This window comes from Athene cunicularia (assembly GCF_003259725.1).
Source record: "Athene cunicularia isolate RWA chromosome Z unlocalized genomic scaffold, athCun1 chrZ_part1, whole genome shotgun sequence".
Classification (NCBI taxonomy): domain Eukaryota; kingdom Metazoa; phylum Chordata; class Aves; order Strigiformes; family Strigidae; genus Athene; species Athene cunicularia.
The window spans coordinates 25339969-25359952 of NW_020799142.1; the positions used below are offsets into that span (position 1 = coordinate 25339969).

Consider the following 19984-nt stretch of genomic DNA (forward strand, 5'->3'; position numbering starts at 1 on the left):
ATGCCAACTTAGCCCCATCCCCCGCCCCAGGCATTTACACCTTGGCGGGACCCCCGGGGAGCCCGTGCACGGGCACCCCATCCTCGGTCACCCCCACCCTGGCAGCAGCTCTGCGGGGTGCTGAGCACCACGGGGTGGGAGAGCCCCAACCCCTCTGGGGATGCACAGGGGACCTGTGCAGGGCAGGGACAGGGGGCTCACCTTGTGGCTTTCCAGTCATCCTTGATGTTGTCCACACGTGACCGAAGGAGCCACATGGTCTTCAAAACCTCCTTTCCCTCATCATCCACAAAGCACTGGCCCGTGAAGACAGTAATGGAGTCTGTGGGAACAGGGCAGGAGGTGGAGGGGGGTGTAGCCAGGGCTGCAGGACAGTGCCGAGCCCCCAGTACAGGGGACAGGAGACCAGGGCTGTCCCTGCCCTCTGGGGACAGCAGTGATGGGGAAAGCAGGCAGGAGGGCTCAGACGGCCTGGGGTCTTGCCTGGAGATGGGCAGGCAGCAGCAGGCTTCAGCCCCCAGCACATGCTCTGTGCCCTGGGACTGGGAGGTGACACCAGCCAAGGAGCTCCAGGGTCAAGGACAGGGGAAGGAAACATCAGGGACACCCAAGGGGATGGGGGAGCACTGGGGACACCACAAGAGATCATCAAGGGTACTGCAGGGAAGGGCAGAAAGCACCAGGGACATCACAGGGAGGGCAGGGGAGCTCTGGGCACACAGCAGGAAGGCTGGGAAAGGAGAAGCACCTGAAAATTTCCAGTTGACAGTGAAGCCAAAGGTGGGCTGGCTCTTCTGGTTCGTGCGATGCTGGGACCCCTGCAGCGGTGACACCTGAATCTCATTTGTGGTGGCTGTCACAGCTGTGTGGTAGGAGCCAGCAAATTCACCTTTTCTGTTCAAATCCCCGATGGTCATGTTGGAGCCCAGGTCGTTGATCCAGAGCCCAGTCAGCGTGCACTGGAGTGGAGGGGACTTTGAGTTGGTGCTGCAGCACAGCCCAGGTGCACCCCCAGAGCCACAGCCCCTCTGCCCACCCTGCCCAGTGCATCCCAGACCTGCCGTTACCTTTCTGTCAGAGAGGCCCTGAGCCACCAGGGCCAGGCTGAGCACCAGGAGGAAGGGAGTCACTCGCACCATCTCTGCAGGGGGCAGACAGCTGGCGTACCTGGGGATGTGCTCCTCGCAGGGCTCTGAGGATGTGCCTGCTCTCTCGCCTTTTTATTGCTGCCAGGGCTGTGGGTTACAGCTCATGCCAGGACATTGTGCAATCTGGGTGGTTCTAAACTTGCATTTCCCAGTTGTCTGAGAGTGTTAGTTGCAGGCATATATTCCCAGAAGCTCCTGCTAAAACTGTCCCTCCTTACTCACACTTCCCCAGCACCTCCCGGGGAGGCCCCAGCTCACGCAGGTTGGTGACTGCCAGGAGAGATGCTCAGCTGGGGAAACCCCTCTTGGGGGCTGTTGTCTCTTCTGCCACCCATGTGTCACCCCACTGCCATACCCAGTGTGCATAGGGGTGCCAAGCAGCCTTAACCCCAGTGCACCCCAGGATCAGCTGCAGCACACAGCCTGACCCTATCCTCACCAGGTATCCTTGTGCAAACCCACCCAGCACCGAGCTCTTTTAAGGGGCTTTGCTTACCACCCCACCCTTGTTCTGAAGCAGCTGCAGATCAGGCTACAAAGCACCGGGTCTCCTCTTGCCCAGGGCTGGCATGAAGTTTGCTGCTGTTTTTACAAGCTGGATTTTGTTGGAGGGAAATTGTTTTGTTTATGAAAAACAGACATTCTTCAAATATCTTGAATGTCGCATTTTAATGCTGTAAAAAATTTTATTTACACAGGGATTTTCAAATAAATTTAAGTATGTATTTATGTAATTCCCCTTATGTTATAGCTGTTGTTGGCCAGAGAGGCTGAAGTAGCTCAGTTCACATCAGATTTTCTCACCCATTCCTCAATGATTTCTAGGGCAGTGTCCTTAAATATGTGTGGTTTAATTCCCCCAGTCATCACAGCAAGAGCTGATGGAGACCTATTCACAAGAAAATGCTTCTTTTCTTAAAATGGAGACAAGGCAATTTTTGGCAACATATTTCCCAAATACTTTAAAAATATTTCTCAAATTTTGCTTTCCTTTTTATTTCACATTTGAACCCCAGTTTCTCTCTGACAGTAAAATTCATCTCTACCCGAGCTGGGCAGCACTGAATTTCTGCTGATGGCATTTTAACACCCCCGCTTTCTTCTCTGCGGGAGCCCTACAGCCCTCTCATACCCCTACCTACAAAGACTCCCCCGCCAGATAGCTGGCTGTCCTTGAGAAATTCTTGCCCCAATGTTTGCTTCCTTTTATCTTAGAATATTTTCCTACACAGCTCCTGTTTGCTTTGGTTGTTTTGGCTGCAAGCAAGTACTGCCTGGAGTATGCTCAAGGTTTGTGATAACAATTAAGGTCTGTTTGGGAAGTTTGTAGGGAGCAGGAGGGGCAGCCATCACCCTCTTGCCATCACCTTAGTTCAGGGATCTTCTGCAGAGACACTGTGGCCATTGGTCGGCACTGGGAAGGGCAACCCAAGGTCTCTGTGCTGGCACTGCTGCTGATGGCAGCCCATAGCTCATTTACAGACAGATTTATTTTAGCATCACACCACCAATATTAGTGCTACCTGCTCATAATCTTCATTTGCCTTGCATTTAATAATCCCTGTTCCAGTGGCATATCTTGCAGGTGCAGGGATCAGCTCAGTGCTCAAGCAGACAGATTTCTTGACCAGTGTCAGATGAGTCTAATATAAAATAAGCCAAGAGCTGGGGTATCTCTGACGGGTTTGCACCCCCCCAAAGGGCAGCCAGTGAAGTGTCTCAGGGCTGGCAATAATTACCACAGCTAAAATTCTGTGATGCCATGCCTGAGTCCTGGCACAGCAGGGAGCGAACAAGGGGGAATGTACAGGCAGGGAAGAAGTCAAAAGTTGGTTTAAACCCATGTACATCAGGGGTCAGAAAAGGGTTAATGAATAATTAAACTTGCTGCTTAAGTTGGGATTGAGTCAGCCTTGAAAAACAGTAGTACAGGCAAATGCTACAGAAAATAATATCTCTAACTAAGGATTGTCCTCCCAAGCCACAGCTGTGCTCATGCAGAAGCTACTGAAAGTTGAGTGTATCAGATACAAGTTTTACTGAGGTGATACAGTCAAAAGAGGACAAACGAGCAGAAATATCCCTTGGTATAGACTGAATGCCCTAACCTGTGACAGAAAGTCTGCAGGCAGCCTAGCGCCTGGGGTTAAGGAGCGATGCTGACAGGTTGCAGCAATAAAATCCAGCCTGGTCAGATGTTGTGCCGGCTTTGATACCTGCTTTTGTCCCTTGCCAGCTGGATTGGGATGCCACCATCCCCAGTGGCTGCCAACACAAAACAAATGGAGGTGAGCAGCCCAGGCAAGCCGTGCTGGTGTCCTGGCACCCCCATCTGCCCCTCCAGCCTCACCACAGTGACCCTAGGGGAGAGCACCTCGGTCCCTCTCCATCAGCTGTGGGCTCTGCCATGGGAACCTGGCACCAGCTCCTCCAGGCAGGGGTCACATCCGGGACAACCTGCCCTTCCCGGATAACATTATTCTTCTGACCAGCCAGATGCAGTAACACTCCCCCAGGGAGCAAGGAAAGGCCATTTATCACCCACTGGCAGCACCAGGCCACCACAGCAATGCCCTACCTGTGCACCAGCTCCCAGGGCAGACAAGGGCTGGGTCGGGCAGGGGAGGAAAATATGACAGAGAGAGGTCATGGGGGGGAGGACAGCCTCCTTTCCACCCCAACCCTGAGGGGGTTTAAGGATTAAGGGAGGGCTTTAGAGCAAAAAGCTGTGAAGCAGGCAGAAAGACCTTGTAGCTAAACCTGGGGGCTGGGCTCCCTCCCCGCACCACACCATCAGGCAGGAACAGCCTTTAAATGCTGTACTGGCAGAAAAAGGAGGAAATGGAAGCAAAGCACCCAAGCCTGTCTGGGAAGGGACATGATTTGGTCAAGGGCCAGGGTACTGCCTCTCCCCCCAGAGGCATTTTCAGGAGGAATGCTCAGCTCCTTCCCTTCCCCTGCCTTGTAGGCAAGAAAGGAGACAACAAAGGTGTAGGTTTCACCTGCCCTCCCATGCTGGGGGGAAGGCAAATCTTGGTCCCATTAGCAAAACGCTGCCAGAGGAGACTGCAATTAGCGCCTGCCCCCTTCCTGCATCCCTAGCCCAGGAAGGAAAGGGGGAGCAAGATTGGCTCCCTCCTCCAGCTTACCCCCATAGCAGAGAAGACACACAAGAAGGATAGACAGCTGGACAAATTTATTAAGATATTAAAATGATTCATCCTCTAAACCACGCTCCACTGTCCATCCCCAGCACCAGCAGGGAGGCGTGTCACGGTACCAGACCAGGACCTGCTGCTTGGGCTCCGATTGTCACCATCTGGGAAGCCGAAGTTCCCCTGGGGATTGTATCTGCCTAAGGCTCTCCTGGGGCTGGTGCCTTGGGGTAGAGCCAGTCTGTATTTGCAGTGTCACCCAAGGGAGCAACAACTGCAGCATCCATGTGCCTGCACACACCAGTCCAATGCCCACACACACACAGACACACACAAACACAACTTTTTGCCTTGCAGACCAGCTCCCACCTTCCTCAGCCTGCTGACTGCAGGAGAGAAGGCTCCTGTGCCCCTGGGCAAGGTACCAGCTCCAGTGGAGGATGGCTGGGGGTCCGGCAGGCTGTCAAAGCCCTGAGTGATAGGGAAGGGGAGGCACAGGCTCCAGCAGCACCTCCTTATCCCACTCCTCTCCGAGGAGACATCACCTGCACCTCTGGTTCCCCCTCATGCTCAGCATCAGTGGCTGGAAGCCCCCTGAGGTGAAGGGCACGTAGTGGAGGTAGGGAAGGAAAACAGCACTGTGAATATTATCAAAGAGGGGGAGGGAAGAGTCCCTGCCCACCAGCTGAAGCCCCCCCGCCCTGCTCACTACCCTCCAGACTCAAGGGTGGATGGGGACCTGGGGAGGTGGTGCTGGTGCCTGGCCAGCTCTGCGCTCCAGGGCCAGCTGCATGCTCCAGATGCTAAGGGGCCGCATGTAAGCCAATGAGCGGTAGACTTTCTTCTCCCGATAGGCCTCTGGTGTCTGAAAAGCCATGCCCAGCCGCTCCCAAACCGTTCGGTAGCAACCCTCCGCTGTACGAAAGCCTTCCTCCACCAGCCCCTGCAGCAGAGTGAAGATGACCATCAGCCTATCCACAGAGTGCAAGAAGATGGCAAGTGTTGAGGGGTGCAGCATCACCACTCACCTCCTGGATCATGGTGGCAGCCAAGGCATAGACCACACCGATCCACACCTCATTGGACTGCACGCTGGAGGTGTCGGGCACCCCATCAGGTCTCATGCCATTCACCGCTCCCATGGTGCCACCAGCAAAACTCATGACATTCTTCTCAAAGATGGTCTTGAGCGCACTGACAACATGGCTCTTGCGGAAGACCTGTGTGGAGAGAAAGCAAGAGAGGGCTTTGGGCTCAGCACTCATGCAGATCCCTCAGGTCTCCATGAAGCAGGGTTAAGTTTTCCATGAAAGAGAGGTCAACACTGCTCATTGGGTAAATAGCTGCCTCAGAAAAATAACAGGATGAAGTGAAAAAGTCTGTTTCCCAGAAGACAGAAGTAAAAAAAAAAAAGCAATTGCTCAACAGAAGAGATGCTGAACTTCATTTCACCTTTCTCCTGGGGAGGCTGATAGTTCATCCAACCACTCTGTCTCCATAAACAGCCTTTCACTTTCAGTCACTGGCCAAACCCCCACATCTCTTTGGAGTTCACTTTGGGGAACTGGACAACCACACCATCCTTACCTTGGTTTATAGTCACCATTGCTCATTTCTCAGGCTAACAACTATAAGGCCCAGAATTTCTCCTGGTAAGACCACTGTACTGTTCTCACAGCCCTTCTGCACCAGCTACAAGATCCACTGCAACACCTACAAGAGATGGGACATAGGCCAAAGGTGGCTAAAGGAAGGTCTGGGATCAGTGAGGCTAGAGGTACCTTCCTGCCAAAGGGAAAGATCATGGCAAAGCTGGTCTGATGACATCAGAATGCACATTGCAGCTGCAAAGTGAATGTTGTGGATACTGGTATGTTTGTTTGAGTAAATGCTGAGAATCTTTTTAAAAAAAAGAAAAAAGAGGAAAAAATCTGCTTCATCTCAGGGGAAAAACGAAAACAGGGCTTAGTTTTGAGTGATTTCAAAAGCACTTTAATCCTTTCAGTTTTGTAATCAGAGGGTGATGCAAGAATTTGTGGCCTGGACTAAGGGGAGTTCAAGGTCAGAGGAGGGGGAGCTGGGGATGAAGAGGTTAGACTGAGATGTACAGGGTGCCTGATAGTTTTACATGTCTGGCAGGAAGGATTTGAAACTTTTAACCCAAGTGAATGTTGAAGACTCGTGAAAGGTCAACAGTGCTCGCTGGATAAACAGCCAATTCAGGAAATTATTAGGAGGAAGTAAAAACCTTCCCCCTTCAATAAGGGAAAAAAAGCTGTTCAACAAAATAAGGTTATGAGCTCAAAACAGTTACGAGAACAGACTGAAGTATCATGCCGAGTAAGCTCTTACTGAAAAAGAGAAAAAAAAAAAAAAAAAAAAAAAAAAAAAAAAAAGAAACCCCAGAAACAAAAAATACCCCAACCAACCCCACCTAAGCACAAAAACACCTGCTGACCAAACAAAAAGCAGTGGAGCAGCAACACAGCAAGGATTGCATTAAGATGAAAAGCCTCTGTGAACAGCTGAAAGTAAATAAGGCTTTTGCACTGCTTTCATTATTGGCAATAAAATTAGGAAGTGTCAATGCAGCAGAAGTCACTGCCTTGTTCAGAAAAGCAAAGCTCAAAACTCAATGATGTGGCAAAGGGAGTGTGGCTCCTCTCCATCCCATGCATGCCCAACAGTGAAAAAGCCCTAACAAGAAATTTGCAGGGATCAGAAGCGATGTTACGGAGCAATCATGACACCTACTTGCAAGAAAGAGAACAGCTCCCAGCTCAGGACGTGCCAGAACTTTCTTGCCAGTCTGGTGCCACCAGGGCCAGGGGAAACAAAATGTGCAGTGACACCAGGCAGAAACTTGCCAAGGGAGGCTGGGCAGTCCAGCCAGACAGCTTTGGTAGACTCTAAGGAAAGCCAGCAGATCCTACACTAAAGCCATGCATCTGACGGTCATTCTTCCTGGTGTGGCTCTGCAGGTAAGCTCAAGTGCTGTTAGGCAGCAGGTGTCAGCAGAGGGGTGCTGTGAAGCAGCCATCTCTGGCAGAAGGTTTCAGGGCACAGTTTCTTCAGGGCCTGAGACACAGGCTTTTCTTACTTTGTATTTTGTTACTGACCTGTGCACGCAGCAGGAGGGTGTTAATGAGGTTGCGAACAGGAATGCTGCCAGGCAGACAAGGGATCAAAATACATGGAAAAAAACCTTCCATGGTCAGAGTAACAGAAGTTCACCGGCACCATCTCCAGCAAGTTCAAAGCTCACCAGGCAGCAGAGACAAGTGCCACCTTCAGCAACAAAAGTCCAAGGCTATGGAAAGGCAAGTGAGGATTTTTGGACTGCACCAGGTTTATTGGTTTCCCCCAAAAAAGGGATCTATGGGTATTACTGCATGAGATCTGGGCCAGATCCTGCCTGGACCCCCAGGCACTGCCCCAGTCCCATATTCTAGGGATCCACCCTGGGATAAATGCAGGGGGCCAATACCAGACACCCATTTCTCATGAAATCCCGCAGTGTTCACCAGGAAAGGTCACTTGAAGCTCCCCTCTGACACCAACAGATGGTGAAACAGTCCATGACCCTCACACAGCCAAGAGTCATTCCTTCCTTCAGTCAGCCAAAGTATTTGCATCTCCATTACCACACAAACAACTACCTACAGTTTGGCAACTTTGGCCTGACAACTGTCTATGGACCAGAAATAATCCATACGATGGCTCTCCACTTGCCAGCTCTGTTCCAGGTATTGCACCACCAGCACCTGCTCTTACCATCCCATCAGACAAGAGGAGTTTTCACTCAATTCTTCTCTTGCAACTGAAGAGCAAGACTTTAGGGCCCCAAATAAGCCTTATTTCCCTCAAATGCTATTTAGGAATTTAAACTAGGCAGTAAATAACTCATGGAAAGTTTCATACACCTTTTTCCTCCTTATTTCAAACAAATAGCTCCTTGATGAAAGAAACCCCAGTGGGACTTTCCTCCAAGCATGCCAGAGCTGACCACAGTTACACGCCCCTGCTGCACCGCCTCTCCATAAGCAGAGTTTGATTTAAGGTGGGTTGCACCAAGATGCATCCAACAGCCTCCACCCAAGCACACACTGATGTGAGGGAACAGGTGGGTGCCCCCTGCAACAGTCCCCAGCACACAACCCACACCACATGCAAGCCCTGCTGCTGTTCTCCTCCTGTTGCAGGTCTTGTCTTGCCCCAACCCACACCAGGCTGACCCTTCTCTTACCTCAAACTCCCCTTGGTCCAGGCCACAAGCCCCAAGAAACCACTGTCCAGCACACTGATCTGACATGATGCTGCTGGAGGTTTCACTCCCACTGCTGTCATAGTTGTAGTATTTTCCTGGGAAAGGCAGGAAACAGTTTAAAATTGATAGTTTAGGACCCCAGCTCATGTGTGCTATCCCTACACTCCCCCCTGTGAGGCAGGAGCACAGCAGTTTTTCCTAGAAGGCTCTCTTCTTCCTTTCCCAGACCATCATACCTCTTCTGTTCCCTCCCTGGTATCTGCTCCTTCTCCTCCACTTGGAGGCATGGCATCTCCCTTCCTTCTGCCATCCTCTGCCAGGCTCTGTGACCCAAGGAGGAGACATCCCCCTTCCCAAGGGACACATGGCCAGCCAAGCGTGGTTCCCCACCACTGAGCACCCACCGTTCCAGAGCATCCTCTCAAACGCCTCCTTGCCCTTGCTCAGGATGTCCGTGTATTTCTGCTGGATCTCTGCATCCCCGAGCACCTCTGCCATCTTGCACATCATGCAGACAGCTGCCAGCCACAGCCCACCGCAGTAGGCACTGCCAGAGCCAAGGGAGAGAAGCATCAGCAACATGGGATACCCCATGGCTTGCACAGACCTCCCACAACACATGGGGACCATGGTCCCAGTTCTGAGCTACCTCCCCACCCCACACCCCCCATCTCCAACCCCAACCTGCCTCTCTTGCCCACCTGGCTCCATGTACCACCCATGCATCATATGTCTGGTCAGCAAAGCCACCGTTTTCAATGAGTCCATCATTATCCGTGTCAAACTTCATCTCTGACTCCATCACAGCCTGTGGGAGAGGCAGGAGATGGTCATGCAGCCCCTACATCCTAGCAGCCCCTCACACTCTGCTGGGGAACATCCATCCTCTTGGGATGTCCCATGTCTCCCAGGGAAGTGGAGAAGGGTGATGCCCCATGGTTTGATCTCCTCCCAGTACCTGGCAGACTGGCCACATGTCCCGCAAGTAGAGGGAGTCATGTGTCAAGTAGTAGTCACGGTACACCTGCAGCACAAACTTCAGGTTGAGGTCCTTCCAGTCGGCAGTGTCGTGCATCAGGTAGGCATTGACACGGTGCCACGGCTCATCACCTAAGCAAGGACAGAGTGGATGCAGCAGGGCTGCAAGCAATGAACATCTGCTCTACTACCTGGGAGCAAGGTCCCAAGAGCGCTATGATCAAATAATGTGTGTGCCCTGTGCCATCTCTAGTGAGAGCAGCCTTCCCACTACGGCTCAGCTTCCCACTGTCTGCCTTGCACAAGCTCCATGCAGCATGGTCTTCATCACCAATTCCAAACCATCCAAGCCTTTCATTCCCAGAAAACAGTGTATTCCATGCACCACACCTCATTCCCACAGCTTGGGAGTTAACTACCCTGAACAGTTATGTGAGCAGTCCTGCACTCCCTCTGCCCCGCAGCAGGCCTGGCCAGACCCCTCACCTGGATCCCCAATGTCATGTGGCACCACATTCTTCAGCTTCACCTGGGCTGTCTGCCCACACATCAAGTACTGCCGGGGCTGGACATCCTCATTCACCACTGTGACAGCTGGAAAGGACACAGAGCAAGAGACATTAGAAAGGCAGCAGGCACTGCAGCAGCAAGCTACAGGCACAGGCAGGGCCACCTGCACCAGCACACCAGGCTGCCCTTTGCGTCAGCAGCTGCAAGATCACAGCCCTCTGCAAAGGCTGAGAGGACACCAGGCTGCTACCAGTCTCCCTTCAGCAGGGAACATGCCAGTGTCATCACCCCCTTAAGCCAGGTGGTGGCAGCACCGCGGGCTGGGAGGGAACCTCAGCGGGCTCAGCCCTCCCACAGCCCAGCAAAGGGCTGTGCTCCACAACTGAGCAGCCTCCAAGCCCGCCCAGAGCACCAGGGTCTTGCAAACAGCTTCATGCTTCTCTACAAGGGGCACGGATAGAGCTGGTAGAACCAGGGACTCCCCCAGGGCAGGCAAAGCCAGCTGTGCACCCCCAATGAGGCAAGAAGGCATCCCAGTGCTGGACAGAGAGATGCTGAGAAGCATGTTGGGGGTTTGCAAGTCCTGGGCCCAGTAGAGGAACTGGGACACTGGCTCCACGTCACAGAATTCTATGGAAGATGCTGTCCCAAATCCTCTGTCTTTTCCCTAGGTGAAGGCATCAGCAGGCATCAAGCCAGGGTCTCCAGGACCAGGGTCTCCTGGGTCACTCACCAATGTCATACTGCAGGCTGATCTGCAGCTTGGGCCACAGCATGATGAGAGCAAAGGAGGCGTAGAAGTGGACATCGTAGGTGTTGTACATCCGGTACTCCTGGCCTGAAGGACCAGAGAGACAGTGAGGGATGGGAGACCTGCCACAGGGAAGGGAAAGGAGGGGGAGTCCTCCCTCCCACACAGCCCAGAAGGGTGAGCTCTTTCCCAGCACAGGCAGGGGCTCCTGCTCAAAGTTGGTTTTATTCTCTATATATAGCACCCAGGGGTCTGGAGAAGATCTTGTGACATACCCTACAGGGCTTGGTTCTGCAAGGGGTTTTGCTGTGAACAGAGCTGCTCCCTACCCATCAGGGTGTGAAAAGCATCCCCATGGCAGACTACAATCACCTGGTGACAGCAATGGGGAGGGGTTGAGTTGGGACCATCCATCAATTCCCTGCAAGTTACCTTCCAAATAAGCAAACCTTCCGTACTCCCGCAGGACAGGGAGGAGGTGGGAGAGGCCAGCCCCCTCTGGTCCCTGCAGGTCCTCAGCACGGCAGTCCGGGGGCAGCTCCACCCAGATGGTCCCCCCATCTGTCATGAAGTACAGCTCATTGAAGAGGGCCGACTTGTACCAGGAAGGCAGCTGGCTGTGGGCAAGAGGGAAACTCAACCACCGCAGCCGAGGTGATGATGCTCCTGCTCTGACCAGCCCTGGGAAGCCACCGGGAAGGTGCTCCCATCTATCCTACCTGTTTTCCAGGATGGGCTTCTGCCACGCTTCGATCTTCCTCTCCCACTCCTCATAGTGCGTCAGGGCGTGATGTGACAGGGCAGGAGCAGCATCACCTCCACTGCCAAAAAAACGGGTGTACCGCCTGCCAAGCAGGGGTTTGGTGAGTACGCTGTGGGCTCAAGCTGGGCCCACCAGCCACAGGAGAGGGCTGGACTATAGTGAACACCAGAAAAACTTGACTGCTCGAGCAGGGGCACTGAGGCACAGGGGCTGGGGAGAGGGTCCCCTCTGTGAGCTAGCAGAGCCACAGTAGGCACCCCAGGCACCTACTTAAGCCCAGAGGCAGGGAGAAGGGGGCTTTGGGGACATGAGCCAAGTCCCACAGGAGACAACCCACCCACCTGAGGTGCAACTTCTCCTTGGAGCCAAAGTGAACACGGGGCATGTCCCAAGCCAGGGCCAGTTCCAGCGTCCTGTGCCCCCGGGCGGGCACCCTGCAGCTGGCACACACTGCTGCCGCCATCACCTCCCCCTTCTCTGTCAGGCTGCTTTTACCTGTCAGGAAAAAAACAAAAAAAATATTCACCAGTGACAAAGGAAGCCTTATGGTGGGATGACTGATGCTCCCACACACCCTGAGGGGCGACAAGACTATCTGAGCATGCCCCAGCCCCCTTTCCACCTGAAGGGTACATCCCCAGGGTTTTAAGGGATGACATTACCACACGTGAGTAACTGCTTTTTGCAAGCAGGAAAAAAATACCTGCCATGGGTGGAGGGGTTAAAGTAAGTCATCAAAGCACAGGAACAAATCAGGCAGGAAAAGCCACAAGGCACGAGTGGAAGGGACAGAGCATCCCATGATTTTGTAACTGCACTGCAGTTACACAGAGACACTGTGACTTTCTAGTGACAGTCATCATTTCCAGTTTTTTGCAGGGTGCTTGAACTCTGCCCGTATTTAAGAAAAGCCCTGAGGCAGCTGCATAATTATATGCTAGTTCTGACATGTGTACCAGGTAAACTCATTAGAGCAACAATTTTAACAGAAGCACTGATCCTGACTATGATAATGCCTGGCATGCACGAAGGAAAACCACATCCCAATAGCCTGGAGAGCTGAATGCATCCAGGCAGGAAACTTAGTTTTCCGGAAATATTTATGTAAACACTTTATTTACATGATTTAAGCTTCAAGAAATCTTGCAAAGGTCCAGTGCCAGCATCATCCTTGTTCAAAAGCTGGCAGAGACATTATGCAAATGATCACCCTTTATTGCAGGAAGAGGTTAGCAGCAAGGGCTGGGAGATGCCACCCTGCTTCAAGGTTTTCTGCCAAGGGAGTGAGCAGACAACTGAGGATGACGAAAAAGTATCAAGGTAATATGGGAGACTTTCAGGGAACCGATACAGTAACAAGAGGACAGCAAGTGATGGCAGCACCAAACCCCAAGGAGTGTGAAATGGCCACTAGAACAAATCTGATGGGCCTAGCTCACAGATCTGGCAATGGGAACTCAGGGAAGGTGGATGAACATCACCCTGGCTACTCAGCAGAAATCTCAACTCAGTGTGCAACCCTGCACAAACTAAGAAGATACTGGCACGTGCAATTAAGATGGCTGAGAACAGCCCTTAGGTGATGCAAACAGCTAATGGAGAATCACAAGGACAGTGTGACAAGCAGTGGGAAATCTGGATACAGCCCAAAGCTGGAAACAAGCCACAGCATCAGTGAGAGCTTTTTGCAATGGCACCGAGGTGGCTAGAGGAAGGGAAATCCACTCTTGCTTGGGTGCCCTGTGCCCCACGACCAGCGTGGCCACCAGTTCCCCCTCCAACCGTCCCACAGAGGACAGAGGGACTCACCGGCAGGGGAATCCAGCCTGCCATCCTGCAGGAGGTCCTGCCACACCTCTCTACCTGATCCCATGGGATTGAATGCCGTGAGGTGGGTGACTCCTGTGCCAGCCTGGGGAAGGGAAGAGCATCATCAGGGGCTAGTAGTTTTGAGGGGCAGAGGCAGGCCCCACCCCCAACAACTCTGGGACCCCACACTCACTCCCCGCATTCTGTCCAGCAATGCTAACTCCAAACCTACTTACCTGCTGTCCTGAAAGTTTCACCTATAGCTTCTCTTCTGGAACCCACCCTCAAAAAGGGTGCCCTCAGGGAATTCATGTCCCTGCTCCTGCAGTCAGGCGAGCGTTAAGGACTGATGCTGATCCCAACCCATCACACATCCACCCTTTACCAGCTGCCTGGAAGCAGCCCTGCCACATTCAGCAGGGAGCCTCCAACAGGAGCCACATCAGCAGTGCCAGCCCTTTACCTTCTCCCGGGCAGAGATGGCGAGGGTGAAGGGGTTCACATGTGTGCAGTGGTGCAGCAGGACTCCAGCAACCCGCTCGCCCTCCTTCTCAAAGGCAAAGGGCTCGTTCCAGTGCCCTCCACTCCTGTCCTCCTTTGTTCCCGTGCCATTCTGCAGGCTGAACATGATGGAAACATCCACATCCTCATCCCTTTCATTCTCCACCTCCCAGATGAATACTCCCACCGGTAGACTGGAGTCCTGGCAGAGACAGACAATGCTGCGTATAGGGCTGGTGCTCCACGGTTACTTGTCAGAGCATCACTTCCCCCACTGTTGGGGAGACCACGCAGGATGCAGTGGGAGCAAGAGCACCAGGAACAACTCAGTCTTGGAATCCATTGCCAAGCTGGGAAGCAGCAGCAGAAGCAGAAGAATTTAGGCAGCAGGCAATATAAAAATCAGATCACAAGCCCTGGTCTAGCAAACCCCACGCAGTGCAACATACACACACACCAAAAGCAGTGTTTAAGGCTCAGATGGGTGTCTCACCACCCATCTGCTCAACAGGTTGATACATGCTCACGTGCTTTTTGCTGGGGTAAGAGGAAGGTCAGCCTTGTCAGCAGTGTGGCCTGCCGCCCTTGCCCAGGGCTGGGAGCAAGCAGGAGCAGCATGCGGGAGCAGCGAGGCATCCCTTGCTGCCATTCCGAGCTTCCGCATTGCTGCGGAGGTTCCTCCTGCCTGGGAGCATTGCTGAGCTGAGACATGCTGGAAATGTTGGGAAAGCCCAGCTGGGAAAACCCAGCTAATAAGCAGCTCTTCCTTTGGGGATGGCAGGCAAAAGCCAGCAAAAACACTCAGCTGACAAACCAACCCACAAGTACAGGCTGAGGGTTTCCCAGAATGCTGCCACCGGATCCTCTGGGCAGTAAGGCCACAGCTCTGGACCTGCCATTCCAGGTGGACAGGTGCTAGGATAGTCACAGGACAAAACCAAAAGCAGGGAACAAGCAATACAGATAGTCAAAGCACAATGTCAAAGGGGAAAGGAGCAGCTGCCAGAGCTAAGCAGAAGGAAAAAGGGATAACTCTTCCAGTACAAACTGTCCCAGGAGGGGTAAAGCCTTCCAAGATCCCTCTGCTATATACCTGGTAGCTAGCACTAAGAACAGGGTCTTGGGATGGAAGAGACCAGGCTGGGAAATAACATTAACAAGGCAGCAAGCCTGGTTGTCTTCAGGCGATGCTGAGCTGGGCAGGAAAGACAAGGAACTCCTCTACTGCAGCCCCCCGGAGGCAGAGGCAATGCTCAGAGGTCAAAAATTCACCAGCTCCAAGCCTCTGCTACCAAAATGGGACACACCAAGCATCACACAGCACAGCCCTGTCTCTGCTGTGCCAAACCTTTCCCCCTTTCCATGCAGGCAGCTCTGCCACATCCCCACCAACCGCTCCACAGGTGCCGTGCTGCTGTGAGGCAGTGTGGCCTGGTGCTCCCATGGGGACAGGCTGCAACCAGTGAGGAGCCACCACCTCCTTACCTTATAGTCGTGGGGGATGACGGGAGAGACCTGGCGGCAAGTGAGCACGACGTTTTGCCCCGGCAGCTCGTAGACCATCCAGGCACGGGGGTACAGGGCATGGTAGAAGGCATAGTGGCCACAGTAGCCCCAGTTCCATCCCTGCAGAGTGCTAGGTCTCTCCACAGACAAGACCTGCTGGTAAACCGTCTGCCCCTTGCAACGCAGGCACACGGTGAACTGGGGAAAAGAGAAGCACGTGGAGGGGGTGAGATCAGCCCAAGAGCAGATGCCTGAGCCACCTGGGCTGTTGCAGTGCCACCTGCAGCCCTTACAGACCCCGCTGCACCTACCTGGTCAGCGATGACCGTTTCATAATGATAAATGCCAGGGTTCAGCTGCCAGCGGCAGAACTCACCCCGCCAGCCACGGGTGATGGTGCCTCCCCCGATCCCGCCCAGCGGGCACCCTGGCAAAAACACCAGAAATTAGCACCCCTGTTCCTCCTCGTGGTGGGATCTATCTCAAGGACCACTCCATGCAGCTCTGGGGGCCCCTCAGCACTGCCCACACCACAGCAGCTCCTTGACCCACTCCCTGGTCTAGCACCTTGATGGCAATGCCCCACCCCAGTGCCCAAACTGGAGGCTGACCATAGATCTGCTGCAGAGGAACAGCACACAAGAGGTCAATGAACGCAGATTTCTTCTCTATGCGGGTCTTCTTGTACCACCACCTGAAGTATCTGCAAGGGAAGAAGAGGTATAAAAGATGAAAGTAGGCATCACTATCCCTTCAGTGTCACTGGGTAGGACGTGACCACCACATTGCAGTTGCCCCTCTTGTAGAGATACACCACAGGAACCTGTGTCCCAGGGCACACACTGTCAGTCAGCAGACATGAGCAGGCAGAGCTCTGGCAGCTCAGGGCTGCCTGCAAAGGCACAGCATGAAAACAGAGCAGTCCAATATCTGAGAGCAGGGCTCCAAGCTTGTGCAGGGGCGGGATGCTCTTCCAGATGCTCATGGGAATGCACACAAGAACCACTGCCACCACCACCTCCATGACCGGTAGGCCATGGTCTGCTAAGTAAGTTCTGGGAACAGAGGTATGAACCCAGAGAAGCCATATGCTGTTCCAGGGACATAAACCCTGCCCTTCCACCTCCACATCCTCACTGTCACACACAGCCCTGCCCCATCCCGGTGTCACATCCCTGGGGACAGATAGCATGGGGCAGCCTTGCCCTGTCTGCAGCTGGCAGGATCCCCAGGACTCACCTCCACTTGCACACCAGCTGTGCGGCCAGGCACTGCCCATCAGATAATTTCTCACCCAAAGGCCTGGGAATCGAGAGACACCCAAACAGGGTCACACCTGCACTTGGGTGTGCCAGCACCACTCGGGGCAAGAGGAGCAGGGCTGGGCTCCAAGTCAGCGCTCGTAAAGGACTGTCTTGTGCTAATGAACCGCCCCAAGTTAAATCTTCCATACAGAGACAATTAGCATATGGAAACCAGCTACCAGACCAGAAGAAGCTGCTGAACTTCCCCCAGCGAACAGACAGGCAAGACCCAACCTGGCTGCCAGGTGGGTGGCGTGGGCATGGGAGCCCCTGGGGTGGGCAAATGTCCCTGAGCTACCTGCAGGAACCAACGTTGTACTGCCAATCAGAGAAAGCCACCCCAGACAGGAGCGCACAGCCTGTCATGCTCTGATGGCTCATGGGATGCAGAGCCCAGGCAGTGGACCATGGGTGAGCACTAATCCCCTGGGACATGCACCCCCAGAAGCAAGGGGGAGAGGCTCCTTCATGACACCCCCTGCTCCTACACACTCCTCCCTAACAAAAACAACCCACATTTGCCTTTTTGACTCTGTGGTCACTGGACGTTCACCTTCATTCACCAACATCTGAGGTCCCCAGATCCTTCTCAGTGTAAGATTTGCCAGGTTGCAGTCTCACAGGACCCGACTGCAGTCCACTCTCCATTCCTACACACTCACCTTTGCATTTGACTGTTTAAGGACATTTTGCCTGCAGAGGTCCAGGGCACCACAAGAACCAGCCTGTCCTGCATGACAGCCCTGAATCAGGGCCTGTCTCTATCTTCAAGCTACATCTGCTGTGACTGCTCTTCTCCCAGTTGAGACAGCCCTGGCGTTACACTGCCGAGACAAGGTTTTGGCAGTGTGCACGCTCTCTCTCTCAAGGAAATTATTTCTTTTCAACCCAGCGTCAGGGAACCAACCCAGCTGCTTCCCCAGCAGGTTTTCAGTGGTGGAAAATAAGGTGCCCAGGCAGAGCAGCTGTGGCATGGCACGTCAGGACATCCTGGCTCCTTGGAAAAGGAAGCAATGGAGGGATTTCAAATAAGCAGTTTTTCCAGGAGCATGCAGCAGGAAAGGTTTGGGATTTGCAGCCAGCCACTGCCTGAGCTGTTTTGCCATATCAATAGCAAACTCTTCCCCCAACAGCTTCTCCCAAAAAAAATCGCACAAGCCAAGAGGAGAAGGTGGTCGATGCCCACTTGCTGGCTGTTAACAGCTCTGCCAGCACTGCAGAATAACCAGGAGAAAGACTTCATGTTCTGCAACACCAAAAGCTCTGCCAGGGCTGGAGGGCATTTCTTTCCCTTCAAATTGGCAGTGGAATGAAAACCTGCCCAGGCATCACCCAGCTGTGCCGGATCTGTGCCATGACCCCCTCCCAGGGCACGTCAGCCACCTCTGCGAAAAGCTGTCTGCACCTCTCTTCCAGCCCCAGTCCAGACATTCACACAACCTTTTCTTTCCATATTTGCAGTTGCAGGTGTCCCCATGAAGGATTTTACCTGATGAGCCCCAATTAACAAAACCTACCCCAGGGCTGTCAACACCCCCAGCCATGTAACCTGCAGCAGGGGTGGGGCTGCAGGAAAGGACAGTCATCAGCCAGAGGTGTAACTCAGCAGGACACCAGATCAACCCAGGATGTGGTGGCTCCTCTGCGGGTCCTAGACTTCCTCTGCTGAAGGCATGCAGCAAGCTCAAGGCACTCCCAGCCATCTCATGAGGTATGAGTGCCTGCACCAGATGACGTTGCACTTGATGCACCAAGCCACGCCAGATTTTGAGAGTGCCCCTAGGATGGGTGCCCCCGAGAAAGGGGTGCTGCTCATCATGGTTGTTTTGGAGAGAGCATGCCAACTTGCAGGGCTCCAGAGGTCCAGTTCCATGAGCCATGCCACAGGACTAAGCTCCAGGCTCCTCTTGCAATACAGGCACTCAGGTTTCCGCTGGCTGGCTGCCTCCACCACGCAGACACACGGCTGCCCACCAACACCAGGAGCATGCAGCCTACCACACTTCCTTGCATCTCTGCATTAGCTGCCCTTCAACAGCCAACACTGCTGCCTTCGTGTTTTAATTCAAACCCACACAGGTACTTTTTGCCACCATGCCCTTCCTCTCCTCCACTCTCTAGGCTGGCGTCTCCTTGCCAGAAAGCTTTGCCCTGCACAAGTATTTTGAAGTGACAACCATTCTGCCTCCTAGAATTTGCACAGGGGAAGAGGCAGTACTTTGACATCTAGCTGTTGGCTTTGAACCTTAAAATCTTTTTCTAGGACTGATACAAGCCACTTCCATTCCAAGACTCCAATGGGAACAGGCCAGGAGTGGCCTCTCCAGGCCACCACAGAGATCACCTCTCCTCCCTGCTCACCCCACCAGGACTTCACACTCGTCCCCAAGAAGCCACGGTGGTTTTTCCAGCAGCTTTTATCTTCTGTTCAGGATCCACGCTCTCCCATCCCGGATGTCCAGGCTCAAGCCAGGATGTCTCATGTCAGACCTGCATGCCATGCACCCCGAAGCAGCTGGCTATCTGCCCCTTCATCAGGTTTTGCAGGAACCAGCTTTACAACCAGCAACCTCCAAGGACACTGAGCAGGATCTCAGAAAATGGAGGCAGGAGATATAAAGCAAGCACAAGGAAATAAATCATGCTGTCATCGGTTTCAGTGTTCAGCCTGATGGGTACACAAACACCGCCAGCACCCGGGCAGCAGTTCTAAAGGTTAAAATAACACTGTTGTTTCTCACATGCGTTTTTCCTGGTTACTTCCAGCTCACCCCGACACAAAGTCAGGAGAAGTCCCCATTCCCAAACCTGCTATAGTGTACAGCATTGCAAAACCCTCCCAATTGACCTCAAGTTTAATCTCCATCTGCTGAAAGGCGCCTTATGCAAGGGGCTGAGCTCCTGACACTGGCCAGGGAAGATGTGGCAACGATGGGCACCGGCAGCAAGCCTCGGGGTGCTCCCTCCTCCTCCCGAAGCGATGCCCCCAGCGCTCACAGCTGCTGCTCGGGTTCGGGGAGCCCGAGCGCTGGGTGCTGCCCCTAAGCCGGCTTTGCCCAGTCTGCACCAGTGCTCCCAGCGCTGGCACCAGGCAGGCGGGTGGGTGCCGGCAGCTCGGGGCGGGAGGACAGCGGCTCCCACCAGCCCGGGGCCTTCCGTGCACCGGGGCATCGCCGGTGTCTCCCCAGTACAAGCCACCCGCAGCGTGAGAGCGCCCCCCCGCCCCCGCCCCGGGACACCCCCTGCCCCTTCCTCCCCGCTCCCGGGGTGTTCCCGGGCCCCGTTTCCCCCC

The 19984-nt window shown here is 53.7% G+C and overlaps 2 protein-coding genes across 3 annotated transcripts in view; both read right to left on the bottom strand.

The window, feature by feature from the left end:
• LOC113489920 (avidin-like) overlaps window positions 1-1214 on the bottom strand; it is a 20337-nt gene extending 19123 nt beyond the window's left edge. Inside the window, exons 1-3 of one of the 2 annotated variants that reach the window (XM_026866005.1) lie at window positions 1068-1213; window positions 749-959; window positions 202-322 (exon numbers count right to left, since the gene is read on the bottom strand). In XM_026866005.1, coding sequence (XP_026721806.1) covers window positions 202-322; window positions 749-959; window positions 1068-1139 — 404 coding nt within the window. In that variant the 5' untranslated portion in view covers window positions 1140-1213. Of the gene's footprint in view, window positions 1-201; window positions 323-748; window positions 975-1067 lie in introns of both variants that reach the window. The other variant, XM_026866003.1, reaches the window with a different exon arrangement.
• A 3115-nt stretch (window positions 1215-4329) lies between these two features.
• On the bottom strand, window positions 4330-17380 carry GBA2 (glucosylceramidase beta 2). The gene is made up of 18 exons (XM_026865830.1): window positions 17355-17380; window positions 16628-16690; window positions 16000-16091; window positions 15700-15815; window positions 15368-15586; window positions 13845-14084; window positions 13382-13484; window positions 11914-12067; window positions 11529-11654; window positions 11242-11426; window positions 10792-10896; window positions 10035-10142; window positions 9529-9680; window positions 9272-9378; window positions 8975-9117; window positions 8550-8665; window positions 5332-5523; window positions 4330-5246 (listed from the first exon to the last, which is right to left on the bottom strand). The coding sequence occupies exons 1-18, from the start codon at window positions 17378-17380 to the stop codon at window positions 5025-5027; spliced, it is 2469 nt and encodes an 822-aa protein (XP_026721631.1). The 3' UTR covers window positions 4330-5024.
• Between the last annotated feature and the right edge of the window lie 2604 nt (window positions 17381-19984).

Excerpts from the sequence above, each read along its gene's own strand:
- GBA2 (XM_026865830.1), bottom strand. The coding sequence starts at position 17,380 with ATGTCCTTAAACAGTCAAATGCAAAG. Across the intron at positions 11,655-11,913 it reads AAGGAGAAGTTGCACCTCAG|GCGGTACACCCGTTTTTTTG; the intron begins GTGGGTGGGTTG and ends CCTGCTTGGCAG. Across the intron at positions 5,524-8,549 it reads TGGACCAAGGGGAGTTTGAG|GTCTTCCGCAAGAGCCATGT; the intron begins GTAAGAGAAGGG and ends CTCTCCACACAG.